Raw genomic sequence first — 19,594 nt, 5'->3', positions numbered from 1 at the left:
CTCTTGGCGTCTGCTACGAGTTATGAAGTGTTTTGGGACAATCTGAAACCACAAAGTTTTAGTTTCAGTTGTGGTTTTCCTCAAGATATAATTACGGGTCCCTCCGCACAGTAACCAAAAGCTGTAACTCAAAAGTCTACTGCGCAGTCCATAAGATATTAAAATCGTAATTTTTAAAACCTGAAGACGACGCAACTTTTTGGAAAGTACAATTTTTAAACACCATAAATAATAGTCAATGAAAATATTGAAACCTGCCTACTAACACGGAATTTTCCGAAATTTTTTTCTCGGGACCTGAGAAATTTTCGCTACATTTTTATCGAAATAAGGAACTATGCCAATATAGAACTATGAATAGGACTTTTAGGGTCTTAGTAGAAGGGGTGTGAGAGCTGGGTTTTTGACCGCAGGACCCGGTTCGATCCTGAGTGACGATCTGACGACTGCCCTGAATGTGTAAATTTTCACGCCGTTGGGCTTAGTACTAGGTGTGCTTTGCCCTAATCTATTAGTCGAACCCTTGGGTTGATTAAATAGAGGTGTGATGCATAAAAATTCGTTCGAGAATGCTATATGCTGTTCTCTCTCCCGGCGCTGCGCTGTGCCGTAGAAGATATCCCAGTCTCTTGATAATCATAGATTTTTTTATTATTCATCCAGATAATTCCGGCTCTTGGCTAAAGAATAAGAGTGATAAGTGCCGCACTTTCGACAACCAACTTTGTTATCAAGAGTAACACAATTTTTCCCTTTTCTATCTTAAATATATCCTATATCCGTCTTTAAGTTTTCATTCTGTAATGAATTTTGTCTACCTTTTTGCTTGAGGGATAACAAAATTGAAAACTACTGGTGAAGACAAGTTGAGATCAAAAGAAATATTTCAGATTTTTGCAAAGATATCCAATTTACTGAGCAGGTATTTCACGAAGCAAATGCTTACATGTAATACTGTTTTGGCATTATTTCATTGGGTGTCGAAAGTAAATATCCATTCAAAGATACCTGCGCTCCCAACTATAAAAAAGAACTATGAAAAAAGCTAATATCCTGCAATCCTTTTATAATATTTCCTTCAACTACTGATGATAATTTAGATTTACACCTTACGTCATGCAGTACAGATTGCCTAATCTCTTTTTCCCTAATCAAGGCTAAATACAGCATTCTTCAACGTCCCATCATCTTTAAGTATCACTTCCCTTCACTTTTTTTGTCTTCTCCAAGTTTCCTCTACCGAGGTCATCTCTTTGCCACCCCGTGCAACTTCTTTGGTCTTCCCAATCTATTCAACTCGCCATGCAAAGCATAGCCATCTTGAGTTATAGCTTGGCACGTGTCAAAGTTGCGATTTTAGGCCTAAATACAAGAAAAATAACAGTTACAATGATTCAGATCAATTGGTGAAAATAAACCTTTATGAAAGAAACAAGCAAAGCGAAATATGGTCTTTTCTTTTACCATAAGTTGAATGCATCGAAAAGAAAGGTTACACACACACACACATATATATATATATATATATATATATATATATATATATATATATATATATATATATATATATAATTATATATATATATATATATATATATATATATATATATATATAATTATATATATATATATATAATTATATATATATATATATACTCATATATATAGAAACATACATAAGGAAAGGAACACGTATAAAGGACGAACACAATAGAGGTGGGGAAGGCGGAATCGAACGGATCACAAGAGTAAAAATATCTCCTCAACCGGGACTCGAACACCGGATCTTTCCACTTGCCGGGCGGATGCTCTTAACCACTTGAGCTATCGAGGATATGTAATTTACCTTGAGATCCGTGGGTCTTATATGTCGCCAAGCGCCCCGATTCTTTAGCCAAGAGATGGCGTCAGGGGGCTGTTTCACCCACCAAAGGAGAAATGGACAATACACAAGAGGAAAGGACAATGGTTAGAATTCATACAACATCATACAGGAAAAGAACAGTGCGTTTCGTGGCACGCATAGCCAGAAGAAAGAGATGAGCCACATTGGCCAAATACACATTCAAACACGAAATCCCGCCAAACGGCGAATAAATACTCATATATATAGAAACATACATAAGGAAAAGGGATAGGAACACGTATAAAGGACGAACACAATAGAGGTGGGGAAGGCGGAATCGAACGGATCACAAGAGTAAAAATATCTCCTCAACCGGGACTCGAACACCGGATCTTTCCACTTGCCGGGCGGATGCTCTTAACCACTTGAGCTATCGAGGATATGTAATTTACCTTGAGATCCGTGGGTCTTATATGTCGCCAAGCGCCCCGATTCTTTAGCCAAGAGATGGCGTCAGGGGGCTGTTTCACCCACCAAAGGAGAAATGGACAATACACAAGAGGAAAGGACAATGGTTAGAATTCATACAACATCATACAGGAAAAGAACAGTGCGTTTCGTGGCACGCATAGCCAGAAGAAAGAGATGAGCCACATTGGCCAAATACACATTCAAACACGAAATCCCGCCAAACGGCGAATAAATACTCATATATATAGAAACATACATAAGGAAAAGGGATAGGAACACGTATAAAGGACGAACACAATAGAGGTGGGGAAGGCGGAATCGAACGGATCACAAGAGTAAAAATATCTCCTCAACCGGGACTCGAACACCGGATCTTTCCACTTGCCGGGCGGATGCTCCAGCGTCGTTGGGCTTAGTATGATCACTAACCTGACCTATAACACTAACCTTCGGGGTTATAAATGTGGTTCTGACCCCATATTTTTAAATTGAAGCAGTAGATCAGTTCATCCATTTCCTCGCCTCTCGCAGTCGATTCCCAAAGTCATCATGTCTTTCGAAATTGGTTTTCTATAGTCCTTCAGTCTTCCCAATCCAATGGTTATTCTATTTACTTCTGCTATCGTTTGTTCCTCGTGGTATCTTCCCAATTTGATTTCTATGATGTTCGCAACAGTTCCACAGAGATAATGTATGCGTATTTTAGAGGAAATTTTATTCACTCCAAAACAAGCCAGTTGTCACAAGATGAAAAGTAAGGTTCCTCGAAATCTGGATTGGACAATTTTTATTTTATCAAAAGGTCGTAGGAAGGGTCATATATTTGCGCCTGCCAAAGTTAAAGGAGCTGAGTTGAAGCGATTGCCTTTTGCTGCGAATGTTTTCAAGCAGGAAATACTATTGGAGATTAACTGAATCTCCAGGTGTGATGGAATTTTTTGAAAGTATATTATATATTGCGTTATCCATTCTCTGAAAAGTCGTATTTAACCACAAGTCCACTGAATTCTTGTCTATTGCTTCCTTTTCCAGAAAAAATCTCTACTTTTTTTTCATCCTGGTTTTTATATCAATGACTTAAATGAGGATTTCATGAAATTCATTAACCTTTAGTCACCCTCTATTATCAATGCGGGTGATTAACACGCCGCGCCATTGGCCCTCGGAAATGCCTTCCTGGTCAATATCGGTTTTTATTATGATAAAGTTTATTTGGAAAAATAGTTAAGAGGGCATAATAATTTACTCTCTTTCAGGAACAATTTCGCATCAAGGACCTCGAGGGGTTATATCTCCGGTACCAGAGACGCCTGCAGCATGCATACTTCTCAATTTTCCTCATGTTGCAGTTCGTCCTTGGTTTAACGCACTTGCTAGTTTTGTACTTCGCTTCAAATGTGAGTATACCTTTTCCTTTAATAACTTTTACTAGCTTTATTTTAGTAACAATTTAAGGAGTTGTGTACGTATATGCTACATGCGTGTGCATGCGGAGATATGTACGATGCTATAGGATTGGTCATCACATCACTACTATTACATCCTTCAACTACTTAAGAAACATTTCCTTTCCTGGTGATTTAGGAAATAATATTTCCATGATATCAATGGATTGCAGGTATCCGTGAAAGCTTTTCCACCGTGAATTTTTTCTACTTTCATTTCGCTCTGCAGTCAGTCACACGTATAACATTTGATATTCCCATGGCAAATTTGGAACTCCGACGAAGGAAGTTATTTATCCGATCAATTGTCTACTTTTTTTGTGAATATTCGCGCTCAGTAATGGTTTTGTGTGTGTTTGTGTGTGTTTAATATTCTAAATAATATATGGAGTTAAATTAAAATTTCTTAATTTCATTAATCTTATTAAATTTGGTATATATTCGCAAAATTATGCACAGTTCTCAATTCCGATGGTGCATTTCCTTCTGTCAACTCTTAAGAGTGAGAAGTTTTTATCTTTCCTTTGGATAAAATTTATCTCCTTCCGAACGAACCGATTGCCTTTTCTGTTCCCATTACATGGAATTCAGTTACCCAGTAAATTGCTCAAGTGTCAAATGTGTGAGTTGATAACATTGTCCCCCGATCGACTTCATAGCGTTATCTCTAACCACTGAGTGTCCCCGAAATCTTGTCCTTATTTACAACTGCAAAATGTTTTAATCCACGGGAATTCAGAAAAAAGTGTGAAATATATTTTTACGTCTAAATTATCACCAGTGTAATTGGGCAGTTTTAACATTTGTTGGCACAACCGATCATCTTGAATGAATGAACATGAAGGAAAGTAGTAAGCGATCATGAAGTTTATGCAAATAATTCATGGTGGAAGAAAAATAGATGCCTTCTATTTCCTTTCTTATCAGCGTAACGCTTTGGGGATATGAACTTTTCCAGTTTCTATATTTTGTTGAACATAAAGTTTGAGGTTACGTTGAGTTCACAGGATTACTTTTTCGATCTCCCTGTTTTTAAACCACGCCTTCATCGCCGTGTTGCGCCATTACTAACAATAAATCCAAATAAAGTTTGCAGTATTAAAAAATAAACGAAACCTTAATTGAAAGAGTTGAACTTTTTTCAACTCTAACCCTTGAGCGCTCACGTTAATTCCTAAAAATGTTTATAATTTTCCTCGAATTTTTTTTCCGCATACGTACATGTGTGTTGGGTATACCTGCGTAATTGTTTTCCTGTTAATGGACTAATGGTAATAGTTTTTATGCACGATAGACTTTTGCTTTAATTTCTAATCATCTCTATGGCATTTCACAGTGAAATTCATTCACATTTTGATCGGTAAAAAGGATTTCACGCAGTTTTAATTAAGTTTAACCGCGATTGTTTTCCTTAATAAATATGTACGCGAAAAATTTTGCACGAATTGTTATAATTAAGCAAAAGTGAGGAGCAGGAGTGGAAAGATTCAAGGGTGGTACACAAGAGGCGAGCAAATTTCATGAGAATATAATGCGTATGTGGCGACTAGTAGTTTTTTTTTATTTGGGGCGAAGCCACCAAACGATTGGGTTGATAAAGTTCAGGGGCTCTGGGTCAAGCGGTAGAGGAGGTCAAGGAACTGTTTGTGTCGGGGCACTGTAACTTTTCGGTCCAGCCCCTTCGACCGTTTATCGTGAACGCTGGGGATATTCAGTGAACTGAAACAAATATTTGGGCATAGTGCAGCCAATGCAGGTGGCCACTGCTGTATGTGAATCGGCTTGTGTGATTGTGTACGGAGCTGATTCATACCAACTCGACTTCCGACACGAGTTCGTCGTGAGTGAGTGGTTGTGAAATGAATTTCGGATAAGGAGGCAGTCGCTCTTTGGCGTTCGAGCATGAGTGGGAGAAGGGATGGCGACGAAGGGAGGGGCGAGGATCGTCCTTCCTTCGACGGCGAGGGTCGGGCGCTCGGCATTGTTCGACATCAAGTGAGTCAGAGGGACCGCGTCCGCTATGTGCCAAAGGTCGGACGTGCCACGGCCTCATCAGACAGTGCGCCAGCCAACCCCTCCATCTTCACACTCGATTTGCCTTCGTAGCTCGGCTTCGATGCCTCTCGTTCCACCTCTTAGTGGCCGAGGAGCTCAAAGTTGAAGTCAAATGAACCTACTTAATAAGAATAACATCGCGACCAAAAACTATTTTTATTATAATTAATAATTAGCCAATATTTTTTTTATCTTATCGGTCATTTTTCTCGTGATTTACGAGGCGAAACAATCCTAAAGTGGATGTAAAAGTTCTTTGATAAATAATGTAATTTTGGGGTGATGTAATTCACTGAATAGTGACTCAGCTGCGCTGGACTTAAAAAATTTCATCTATTTTTCTGTTGGCTGAGCCATGAACAAACGACGACCCCGGACGATTTCGCCCCCCTCTTTTTGTTGCTATTGGTTCTGAGGAAGTATATTGCGATTACGAAGGACAATTGAAATCAGAATGGTTTTTGAGGATGGGCACATGATAATATAGCTTTTAGAGTCTCTAACTAGCAGGATGCTCTTAAGGTAGTTATCATAACTTCAGCCTTATGAATTGATCATAGGACATGATCATTGTTGATGAATGAAATGAGATTCAAGTGTTTATAGGATGGGAGGTACCAATTTGGGATGTCCAGTTGGTTTACCTTAGCGAGAATTAAAATTTTGAGTTCAAATTTTCTAGAGGAGCATGCAATTTTTCGAATGCTTATTTTGTAGGTTAACCACAGGGAAACTGTTGATAGGTGCAATCATGGAAGATCTTCCATGGTATAGCTAGTGTTAAAATTGTGAGCTATGTCTTATTTTCTACGATTGATGGGAAAATCTAAAGGTATTGCATTACAGTAGTTATATCTGTCACAAGAGGACAGAGGAGAATAAAAAAGTGGGACAAATAGGTCTGGGGGACTACTTATGCATATATGTATAGCAAAAGATTAGCATGAATATGTAAATGAAATTAAAACCTTTCAAACTCCGTAGAAATTACTCCTAGGTCAAAATCTGGAGAGTATGCTTTCTTATTTCTTACTTTTAAACATATTCAGCAACCCTTAGCCTGTGAATAATTCTGATGACAGGAACTTTTTGGAAAAACCCAGGTGGCTCCAGGAAATAATATGGCCTTCAAATAAGTATAAGAATGAATTATGCATTTTGCATAAAATAAGGGTTTGGTGATCTCAGCCCTCACCTACAGCCAATTTTCATGTTTAAACGGTGGGTCTCAATTATGCCATAATGAGTGCAAGCGATGGTCAGCTAATTTTAAAACTATGTGGTATGACCCTTCGGGATAAGTTATTCTCATGGTTGTGTGCCTGTTTATGTGATTTTATAAGTTTTCCACAGAATTGTTTAGTTATTAATGTTATGCATTGTTCTATTAGAGAGAAAGGGATCAATTCTGTTACATCATAGTGATATTGTTGGAATCTTTATATGGTAAGTTATTGAACTTGAAATTTTATTCTTATTAAAAATTACCGCTCGTAGTCAATTGAACCATTTTAGAATACATAGAAAAATCATTAGTCAAAGATTTCTTTTAATTCAAGGGATATTGATCCAATTGATTCAAATCTTACAATTAAATTCATTTTGTATTATTACTAAAGAAATAAAAACTTTTCTGATGTAATAATTAAATGAGTGTTAATTACAAGGATTAAGAGTATCTCTTTAGGTTCTGAGGAGCTGTTCAGAATGAAAATATTACTTAGCTGCTGAAAATCAGTCGTAAAAATTTGTACAAATTGTAATAATAAGAATAATCATGTCACTGGGTGGTGGTAATAATAAACAAACACAATATTTATTGGGCCATAGGATCATTGTGTTAATTCCAAAATGTGCTCTGATATCAGCCTACATCTTATGGGCAGAGGGTACATGAATATAACTTCAACCTATAAGGTACAAGCCAATTTGCCAGAAAAATACTTACTACTACGTATTTTTTCCTACAACAGACATAGACAATGGTATTTCTAAAAAAATCTCAAATAAATGGTAAATGTGTGAAATGTGGCACATTTAGTTGCATCTCACATGTTTCTGCTGCAAAAATTATACAAGTTGGGATAATGGGAACATATCTTTTGAATGAATTCATTGTGTCTCTCCCCGTAAACTTGGAGTCTACAGGCAGTCAACCATAAGTGGTATGAGAATGTCATGAAGATGTAGAACACGGTCGTTTTTTATGCAAATTTAGGTAATATTAAAATGATAACAGAGACTAAATATTGCAGAAAAATTTAAAATGATAATAACTTTATAGGATCATAGGAGAGAAGATTGTCATACAATATTTCATATGAGCACAAAGTTGTGAATTACACTTCAGAGCACAGAAACAATGCTGCTTGATGATGTTTGGGCCCACCTCCAGCTGAGAAGATGGTATGAGAAGCATGTAGAAAGAAGTTTGAGGAAGGAGAAGGTGGATTTAGTAAAGATAGACAGATATGAGTAAAAAACTTAATGTTCATGTGCTCCCAGATGGTCAAATATTGAGGAACATGCTAAGAACTGAATAATAAATCACATGAAAAATGGAATTATTGTTAAAACAAAAATAATTTTAATTGAAGCAAGAAAACAAGCAATAGATATGTCTATTGTCAATTTTTATGGGATAACATCATGGTATGAGAGATTCATGAAGATTAATGGTCTGTGCATTCACGCCTCATCTAGAATAGCTCAAAAGCTGTCTTTTTGAATTTGAAAGAAAGGTATCAACTCCTGATGCCTCGCCAAAGAGAAGAATGAAACGTCCATCGGTTTTTAGTGTTTGCAGTTGGTTAAAAAAGTTGGTCCTCTCATAAAGTTAGAAGTGAGACTATCATAATGTCTTTTAAAAAGTGTTAATTAGCAATGCACTAGATGGAAGTGGATGACATTTTGCATAAGGATAGTGACAACCCTAGCAACAATAATTGCAGAAACGATTTAGCAGCTATGATGAAAATTTTTTGGGATCCTAAAATGAATAAACTTGATATAGCTGCTATTCTTTTATGTAACAATTCCATTTTGTTTTTATTATGTGCTAACATTAAAATAGTTTAATTCTTTTCCGTCTTATTCAAGAATGTTTTTGTAAATTATAGCATGGAAAATCAAAGTGCGTCCTATGGGCCTTGGAAATAGGCCAAAAAATGCTGTTTTCGGACTAAGGCTAAATAAAAAAATAAATATGGGACATAGTTTTCAATGTCAAACACCGGTAGTGGTCTATGTTGCTACCCTCATCAGTGTTCTAATGATTTGAGTAAGCCTATATTTAGTTTTCACCAAAAGCAAATTACTACATCCATCATAAGAAGAAATCCATTCACTGATAGGAGATTCCAAAACGTGTAGTTTTGTTGGTATGATGAATTTCTTACAAAACTAAATCAACTACTCCAGCATACCAAACAGCTGCACTCACATGTTTGTACATCTTGCATTTAGATTCATACCTGAAGGTTTACATGCCACTTAACGTCACATAATATATACTAGCAGGAGTTATTACACAACGCAACAATCGTTGGCAAAGAGGGTTTTTGAAGGATGTAATGATTATCTATAAACTTCGTTATTCATATGAGCAATTTTAAAGGCTAGAAAGAGTAAAATAATTTTACAAATTGCAGCTATAATTGTAAATATATTAATTTTATGGTAAAGATCACCTATTGATTGAACAGAATAACAATTTTATTGCAGTATCAACTAATCTATCCAAAATTCCCTATAATCTTAATATGCATTTGCTGTCCCAATTTTTCCTTATCAATTAATTGAGAATACTATAATCAACTCAAAGCATGCAAATAATTGAAATTCCCTGTAATAACCATGTCCAAGGCTAACCTTATCTTTCCCTCTTTTCCACTGCAATAAGATTACGGCGTGTGAAATTCACACATCAGGGTAGGGGGGCCAGTTCCTTTCCCTGTGCCGGTTATGGTTTCCCAGATAGATCTGGTGCCCGAAAAATTACTTTAGCTTGGGTGGAGCTGCAGGTGCCCAGAGTGCCTCGCCCAGGAATCGAGCCCGGGACCCTCCCGCAGCAGTCGAACGGTATACCCCCTGGACTACCACGACCCACATATATATATATATATATATATATATATATATACACATGCACATTCAAACACGAAATCCAGCCAAACGGCAAACAAATACTCATTCATATTGAAATAGATATAAGGAAAAGGGATAGGAACACGTATAAATGATGAACTTATTAGAGGCAGGGAAGGCGGGATCAGGCAAATCACGAGTGTAAAAATATTTCCTAGACTGGGACTTGAAATGTGGGCGGATGCTCTCAACCACTCGAGCTATCCAGGAAATGTAATTTACCCTGAGATCTGCGATGCTTTATGCAACCAAGTGCTCTGATTCCTTGGCCAAGAGATGGCGCTATGGAGCTGTTTCACCCACCAAAGGAGAAATATACAACACACAAGAGGAAAGGATAGTATTTTAGCAATCATGCATCATCATACACACACACACACATATATATGTGTGTGATTTTTTGGGTACCAGATCTTCCTGGGAAACCATATCCAGCACAGGAAAAGGAACCAGCCCCCCTACCCCGATGTATGAATTTCCCATGCCGTCGGTCTTAGTACTAGTTGAACTCCACCATCACCTACCAAACTGACCTTCAGGTTGATTACTGTGTTTATGGTTTTTTTATATAGAAAAATGTACATATTTTTATCTGGAAGGATGGAGGATTAAAAAATCAAAGTTAATTAACCATAAGCCGATAGTAAAAATTTATTTTCTTCCTATTGGCCCAAAAATCTAGATAAAGGGAACCTATGAGGCCCAGCATAAACAAGAGTGTGCATAATTTGTGTATGGACATGGTTGTTTATGAATTCAAAACGGCTTACCATGGATGAAATTTTTTTTCCATAAAGGATAAATGATCTGAATAACATTGTCCAAACATGGTAGGGTCATATTTGGGTCAAAATTAGTCTGGTGTGTATGAGATTTAGTTTATGTGATGGTGCATATACGTTAAGTTATTTTCTGTTTCATTATTTTAAGATATTGATTCAAAGTGATGTGTTTAATATTGGTAACTAGTGTCGGTGACAATGCTCAACTTATTGATTTTCTGTCATTAATGTTCTTCATCAAAATGAATTTAATTGCTTTTTTATACAATTGAAACCCCTTAATTGAAATTCTCCCTTTAATTCATCCAACTTTTGCTTTCTTTCAGGTTGACTTAACGATGCCAGATATGGTGGCCTATGGATTCCTATCATTGATTTGTGTGCCAATAATAGTAATAACTTACAGTGAAAAGATTTTAAATACTTGGCCTTGGATGCAACTTGTGCTCTCCTTTTTAGTCATCTTTGTTCTCCTAGCAGTAGACGTTGGTCTTCCTCTTTATCATTCTGTAACTGGCTCCGATGGAAGGACAACACCCTCAAACTCAAGTGATGGAGGGTCTTGGACAACACTGAGCTTGGAGTCAGTTTTAGAGTTTGAGGTAGAGAAGCCACGCCTGGCAGAAATTGAGTCCATGTCATCAGCAATGTCTGCTCCCACAAATAGCTCAGACTGTAAGTAAAGTTTAATCTAATTTTCAATTGAGAATTAATTTTTTAAAATTCAAATGATCAGAAGAATACATTGAAGAGTATGACAAATTTATCAAGCAATTATGCAAAAATAAAATTCAGTTCAAGGGAACACCAACTCTTGTAGCAGTAACTTCAGTTTATAGTTCACAGAATTTCTTTATGCTGCCGGTATTAGGTATTAAAGAAAAATTTATGATAATTTCCCCCTGAAATCTTTATTCATTTTCACTTCAATAGAATCTGATTCAGATGCAGTAACATTAGGAAAGGAATGGTCTAGGAAACTCACAGGTTTTGTTGTTGCCATTTACAAATTTGGTTGAAATTCCTTTCATTCTCTTGTAATAATTAGTTGGGTTTGCCGTGATCAAGGAATTAAATATAATATGAATTCGTTAATGGTAGTTTTCCTGAAAAATATTTGCATGAAGTAATGACTTCAAATACATTGATCATGAAACTGATCAATGCCTGGAAAAGTTTGAAAGAAAAAATTGTTGGGATAGCATATTAAGAAATGTCCTGAAAGTGCATTGAGTAGCAGTAGAATGAAAGGTGACGCTTGATGGAAGGAAGAAGCAAAACATTCTGTAACTGCAAATAAAGAGGTGAATGATCACAACCAAGGGTGAAGAAGCTTGAAGATAGTATGATATGTCTTCTTCATCTTAGGTGCTCAGTTCTTAAATTGGTCTGTAGCAGTCTTGGAGTTATCATTATTTCCAACTCTTCTTTTCAAGTCTGTATAATTCGGAAAAATATATTGAATCTACATCTCTTTCTCCCTGTCTATTTCTCCAAAAGTGTGTTAACTAAGCTCTTGTGATGTAGAATATGTCCTCTTAGTCTTGTCCTCCTGTTTCAGGTACCTCTCCAAGGGGAACTACTTTCTCCCACCATCAGAAAAACTTCTTTGTTTTTATATTTTTTTTTCCAACTGTACTTGAGAATTCTCATATAGCACCACTGTTTAAATAGGTTTCATCTCCTTTCCTCCTCTATCCCAATCATGAGTGTTTCACAACCATATAGGGCAATAGTACACCGTTTTTAGCGATGTCCTTCTTGTACATTAGCTGATACTGTTTGTTGTAAAGAGGTGTTTCTAATTGTTAAATGCTATCTTTGCTTATCTTATCCTTCCTCTTATTTTTTTTCCTTCACCCATATTTAGTGATCCTGCTACCCAGATATGTTTATTCATTAACCTCCTCCAATGTTTGGGCATTAATTTTTACTTTTACATTTACATTATAACATTATTACTTGCATATTCATTATTACTTGACTGTCACTCACCCTAGTTTGATTTTAGTTCTATTGATTTTCATATCATATTCCTTCCCCACAATTTTTTCCATCATTTTTCGCATGATATCGGAATCCTCCTCACTTTCCACCATCACTGCAATGTCTTATATGAATTGCATCATATTGGTTTTTCCCACCTGAATCTTCATCCACAAATCCATGTCTTCTGTTCCTTATTCAGTGTGACTTGAACCATTATTTGTATGGGTAGTCTGCTGTTTAATGCAGGTTTCAGATGAACAAAGACTGATCATTATTGCACTTACCTTCATTCAACAAGACACAACCTGACAGCCCACACTACATAAAACTGTTATTCAATGCCTTGATGCTTTCTGCCTCCCTTCATTCCATCTAACATTCCTCACCTTTCCTCATTTCCTTTCTAATCTGACCAGTATTAATCCCTAATTAAATTTCATAATCCATTGACTCTGGCTCATTTCTTTGGCCATAATTATTCCTACAACTAATTGCCCTGATTTTTCTGGAAATGTCCATAAGTGCATGATTCTGAAATCACCACTCCAGAAATTTCCAACCTTTGACCATATTAATTATAAGATTCCTGAGATATCAAATTTAATAATTTTCAGCTATTGCTTTATATTATCAAGTTTGCCATACCTTAGCATAAATACACTGTGCAGACTGCATTGATGGACAGGAGTGCTAGTTCTCTCAAAACATCCCTCAAAACCCTCAATGAGATATTTCATTTGAAAACCATTGAGGATAATCCCACAACTTAACTTCTACCCACCCCTATCCTTTCAGTCGTTAGGTGACACCCTACCCAAATAATCAACCTACATACCAATGGAAAGGAGAGGGTTCAGGAGAAGTAAAGTTGTGAGATTATCCTTAATGGTATGCTTGTCATATGGCAAGCTATCTCAAATGACCATTGAGTTAAGAAATGCAGCCATAAATATCATTTCATGTTTTCCAAAAATATTTGCAAGGATTTTTTTCTGAGCATTTAAAAATGTTTTCATGTTAGCTGTTGCTTTATGTTAACCATTCTAAAATCAATAAATTATATCTTAAAAACTATATGAACTGGAATAGGTAATGCCTTCATTTCAAATCCCAAAGAAACTGCGGTAGATGCCGCAACAGTGACTTTTAATGGAGTCATCCACTAATATGCATTTGAATGCAAAGATTTCAGAGTTTAAAAATCATTCGCCTTGACTGGGATTGGAACCCGGAACCCTCAATGTCCAGTTGAGTGCTTTGGCAAGTTAAGCTATTGAGGCTATTATTGGCCAGTTAAGCTATCGAGACATTGTATGTATGGTATTTCGTCACAACATCTTGTTTCTTTAAAGCCCCCAAAATTTCAGAGTTTAAGAGGACGCCTTGATAGCTTAACTTGCTAAAGCACTCAACCGGACATTAAGGGATCTGGGTTCGAATCCTGGTCAAGGCAAATGATTTTTACACTCTGAAATTGTTGCATTGAATTGAACATCAGCGGATGACTCTGTTAAAAGTTACTGTTGTGGCATCTCCCGCAGTTTCTTTGGAATTTGTCAAAGGCATAAACAGCCTAAGTGTTAAAAAGTTGGCTTTGACCTTGGACTGTGGCAAATCGCGCACGACTAAAAATACCTGTGACTTTGTATTTCCAATATTTCATCACAACATCTTGTTCCTTTAAAGCCCCAAAAATTTTCAGAGAAAAAAAATTTCATATTTTAAAAAGACACCTCGATAGCTTAATTAGCTAAAGCCCTCAACTGGACTTTGAGGGATCCAGGTTCAAATCCCGGTCAAGGCGAATGATTTTTACACCCTGAAATCGTTATATTGGCCTTCATTTCATATTAATTGTTATTTCATTATCCATTTCTGTATTTAGTTGACTCTATTATATTCAGCATCGCTGTGTGCATTAGAAATTAGGAAATGACAGTACTAAAGGCCTCTATGATAGCCTTTACTTTGCAATTAATTTCTGTATTCATGTAATGTAGGATGGTGGTGATGAGGGCAAGGTACAGTCACTTACGTTAGACTATTTTCCTGCATGCACCTTTGTGCACTTGATTCTCTTGGCATACCCTCATTTGCTGCATCATTCCCTTACATTCGTGTCTATAGCTGAGGGCATTTCCTTAACCTTTGCCCTTTAGCAAAGACATATGCCTTTCAGATAGACATGGTTGATGATGACTTCACATGAATATCATGGAGTGTCCCCACTTTGTCTTCACGCTTACCCATACTTCATTCATGTTCTATGTAATACCTCCAGTTTTATATCTGAATTCTCCTCAAATTAATGATTTTCGTAATATTATTAGATGAATCCATTTTTTATATCTCTGTGTTTATCAGGGTTTTAGTCAAATATGATGTAGTAATTTAATAATGCAAAACTAATCATGACAGAAAACATCAAGTATTTAAATCCTTGTAAATCCTTCTAAATTGTATTGGAAAATATATAACTGCCATTACCTGATGTGGGGTACACCAGTCAAAACAGTATTTTAACTTTTTGAACAATTATTAAATTTTTTGGTAATCAGCTCTTGTATCTCAATTTTTTCATAAAAACTGTCATGTTTCTAATGTATTGTACTCAGTCTCCTTCCTATGAATGAACGTGAACTGCTAAATACATAACTGATCAAATACTTGTAGACACTTTTTTATCATGGTAGGATGTTTTTGAAAGGTAGTAAAATCAAATAATAAATAAAAGGCATGTAAGTTTCAGAAAAGAAATACTTAGTTATTCCACATATATTTTATTAAACATGACCCGGGTTTCGACTTACAAAGTCATCATCAGGTGATCACCTGATGATGATTTTGTAAGTCGAAACCTGGGTCGTGTTTAATAAAATATATGTGGAATAACTAAGTATTTCTTTTCTGAAATGAATCGATTCCACAAAGTGATGCCTGAAACCATTCTATTCGGCATGTAAGTTGGTACCAGTTAAGGATTGTGCTAGCTAGCTTGTGGAGTGTCTACTTCTGGAAATGAAAGTTTGTCAAAATGCAGGAAAAATGACAATTTCGGAAAGTGTATTCATCCCCACTCAATTTAATCTCAGCATAAGTGGGTTCCACTGAGCTTCGAGTGCCCAAATGCCCCCAAGGTTCAAATCAAGCCCTGTGCCTACTCTGACATTTTCCCCTAAACCAAACTTCTTTAAATTACTGAAGCAGAACCCAAAATATAGCTCCAAAAGAATTTGCTGTGAACCATTTAATTTTAGGATGAAGCTTTTAACATCATCATTTCCAGTTTGATTTGTGCTCCTCATGGAAGTGAGATTAAAATAAGAAGCGGTAAATAATGCTTTGTGCTTCAGTTTCAATCAACACTTTGGTGCCAACACTTACTATTGCTCTTACGTGTTTTCTGAAATAAATATCAATTGGATTAATATAAACATTTCAATTAAAATCTAGTCCTTGTCACTCACTTTTAATATTTTTCAAATGTTCTTATTGCTTGATTGCATTTCAGTGTACCTTGCAAATGATTCTAAACAAGATTATCTTGTTGTGAGACCTGTGTATGCAGCTTATTCTTTACTGGCTTGTTATGTCTTTCTACCATTGCCGGACAACAGACAAGCATTTGTGATGGGCATCATTACAACAGTCTTTCATTTAGTTTGTAATGGAGTTGTCTCTTACCAGGACTATACAGACAATATTAGAAGGGTGAGTAAACATTTTCTTTTTGGTGTTTTTATAGTGATGGTTCACCTTGGGTAATTTAATTTTGGGAGCTATTCATTCATACATGTTCATAGTATCATCACTGAGAGATTTATTTTAATTTTTAGTATGGAATTCTGAGGAAGTTTCATCATGTGAATTAGTCAAGACTAGGTATATCTTTTGAGGTTTCAAGTGAAAAGAAATAAAAACATCTTCTAGTTCAAATCTCCTTTCATTAAAGAGATTAAAAATCTATATTATATATATATATATATATATATATATATATATATATATATATATATATATATATATATACATACATATATACATATCCCACCCCCGCACTACCACCTTCACGTGGTGGAAGAGCTTGTGCATATCGATGACCCCTAGAGCTGTGCTGGCGGGAGTCATAATAATTGCTCCTGGTAGGGTCACCCATGCATTGTCTGTTCCTCAGGGAGGCGGCTGCATAGTCGTCTGACCCAGTGGGGCGGCCATTGAGTGATAGTGTCGCGTTAAAAACACTATTGAGAAAGGCAACGGGAAACTACCTCAATTATCATTCCTAAGGTTAAAATGATGGACAATACAGAGAATATGAGTCCTGGCAACTATGGGGCTCGGCCCAACCAGCTGTGTGTAGTGCCCCGCTGATTGGGCCGAGCCCCGTAGTTGCCAGGACTCATATTCTCTGTAGTGTCCATCATTTTAACCTTAGGAATGATAATTGAGGTAGTTTCCCGTTGCCTTTCTCAGTAGTGTTTTTAACGTGACACTATCACTCAATGGCCGCCCCACTGGGTCAGACGCCTGAGGAACAGGCACCGCATGGGCTACCTTTGGTCTGGCTCCTAAACTTCGACCTATCTGGCATGGGTGACCCAACGAGGAGCAATTGTTTTGACTCCCACTCGCACAGCTCTTGTGGTCATCAATACGCAGAAGCCCTTTCACCACTTCAAGGTTGTAGTTTATGGGAGGGGTATATATATATATATATATATATATATATATATATATATATATATATATATATATATATATATATATATATATATATATGCCATTTTTGGGATTTATGGGGGCATCTATGTATCAAAAAGGGCTACTTTGCAGTGAAATTTTGAACATGGCTCGCTCTTATCAAAGACGATTTGGGCAGGAAAGGTTTTTTCAATGCATAAAAGGAAATCTTAAAAAGCAAGATATTTATTTAAAAGACATCAGAGAAAGATGGTGTACCAAATATCCCAATATCTATTACTTATTTTATGAAGAAAGTATCCAAAAGCTGTCTGTAATATGATTCATAAAGATCGTGAAAATCAAATGTGTGCTCTGCTTGAGTTAATGCTGATTGAATAATAAGTAAGAGCATCACTCAAGAAACTACGTTGTCTACCCCCATTTTTCTGACATTTTTTGATAAAAATTATCTTAAGTAGTTTAAAATACTATTTCATATATTATATTTAGGACTCAAATCGTAGTACATTACCCATTAAAGTATTACAAATCCTGCCTACAAGGACTAGATCGCGAAGAACGATATAGAAAATTTTCAACGCGTATCCTAGATATTATGCATTTTGTGGCGTTTATATGCACGGCTGGTTGCATAACTTTTATGGCTTTCCTAGGCAAACTAGATTTTTTTTCAACCATGGCAATATATTCTATCAAGACCATACATATGGATTTAGTGCCGGCATCTAATTTTTGAGTAGCTTATTTTTGTGGCTTGAGTATTCAGTTGGACTAATTTCCTAGTAATCCCTAAATTTCATTGGTATAAAGGGAGCTATTTTCACACATTGTATGCATAAACAATTAGTATTACAATTTTATTTCTGTTGATCAACTTTTGGGCGGAGGTATTCATACAATGAAATCATTATTGCCAAATCATTCATGTGGTTTTCCCAACTAATATTATTTTTATAATCTATTTTGCCATTTATTTAATAATAAATGGGTAGGACATGAATATCTCTACCCGTGATATGCATGCTGTCTTGATTGCTTATAATAATTCTTCAGATATATTTTTTCATTTGGGTGCGGTAGTCCAGTGGGTAGAACGCTGGGCTCCTGACCTCAGGTTTGAATCCAGGTGACTCCTTTGGTCACAATGAGCACCCTTAGCTTCACTTATGAGTAATTTTTCTAGTACCAGCTTCAGTCACGATTAATTTTTCTAGTACCAGGGTTTTCTGGGAAACCTTTATGTGATACAGGGAAAGGAACTGCCCCTCCTATTCTGTGTGTGAATTTCACACCCTGCTGGGCTTAGTATTAGGTGAACTCTACCTTCACTAAACAAACCAATCTTCAGGTCACTCACTGTGGTATGATGTACTTTTTTATATTATTTCAGATAGTTGCTGATGCCATTTACTTTGTGTGTGTAAATATTTTGGGATTGTATCTTCGTTATGTTGATGAAGTGATGATAAGGCGAACTTTTCTTGATAGAAGAGCTTGCATTAAATGCACAAATATGCTGAAATATGAAAAAGATCAAGAGGTATGTTTTCAAATTTGATAGAAAGCTTTTATTTATAACATCATAAGAATTTACAAATGTTATGGTGCATGTGTGTGTGTTTATTCTTAGTTAATTGATCCGAATCCATTTGCACTTGCATCACGTGGCGGTGTTGTTCCAAGAACAGGCAAAAGTCAAGGGTGTGGAATGGGTGTAAAGTGGAAGAGTGTGGAAGGTTCGGTATTAATGGCAAAATTATTTACCCTTAGGAATTTCAAACATTTACTCATTCTAATTTTAAGGAATTCAAGCTCTCAATCAGCAAAAATATATTTTGCTAAAATGTCTGTACTTATCTCATCTATCTGTGATTTTTCTCGAGAAAAATAAAAAAGGAATGAAATTATTTATTGACCATTTCCTACAAAGTTAGAGAATATTGAACCTTTTTATTGAATCAGCTTGGCCTTTATGGTATAAATTCCATTTTTATATTCCCCGCTCTAAACTATTAAATCCCTTGGTAAATTTTTAGTTCAATATAAACCTGCAATTGTTTTTCACTTTCTTAAGTACATTAAACTACAAAATATAATATTTTTTATCTGTAAATTTTCATGATTTAGTATTAATTAATTTTATACTATTAGAATTT

The 19,594-nt window shown here is 36.0% G+C and overlaps 1 protein-coding gene across 1 annotated transcript in view; it reads left to right on the top strand.

Moving 5' to 3' along the window:
* ACXD (Adenylyl cyclase X D) overlaps window positions 1-19,594 on the top strand; it is an 83,801-nt gene that overhangs the window by 44,817 nt on the left and 19,390 nt on the right. Inside the window, exons 2-5 of the mRNA XM_071588925.1 lie at window positions 3,574-3,714; window positions 11,072-11,420; window positions 16,246-16,445; window positions 18,829-18,978. Coding sequence (XP_071445026.1) covers window positions 3,574-3,714; window positions 11,072-11,420; window positions 16,246-16,445; window positions 18,829-18,978 — 840 coding nt within the window. The remainder of the gene's footprint in view (window positions 1-3,573; window positions 3,715-11,071; window positions 11,421-16,245; window positions 16,446-18,828; window positions 18,979-19,594) is intronic.

The sequence above is a fragment of the Hetaerina americana genome, unplaced genomic scaffold, assembly GCF_022747635.1.
Source record: "Hetaerina americana unplaced genomic scaffold, ioHetAmer1.1.p SCAF_30, whole genome shotgun sequence".
Taxonomy (NCBI): Eukaryota; Metazoa; Arthropoda; class Insecta; order Odonata; family Calopterygidae; genus Hetaerina; species Hetaerina americana.
This window is presented reverse-complemented; position numbering and strand designations above follow the sequence as displayed.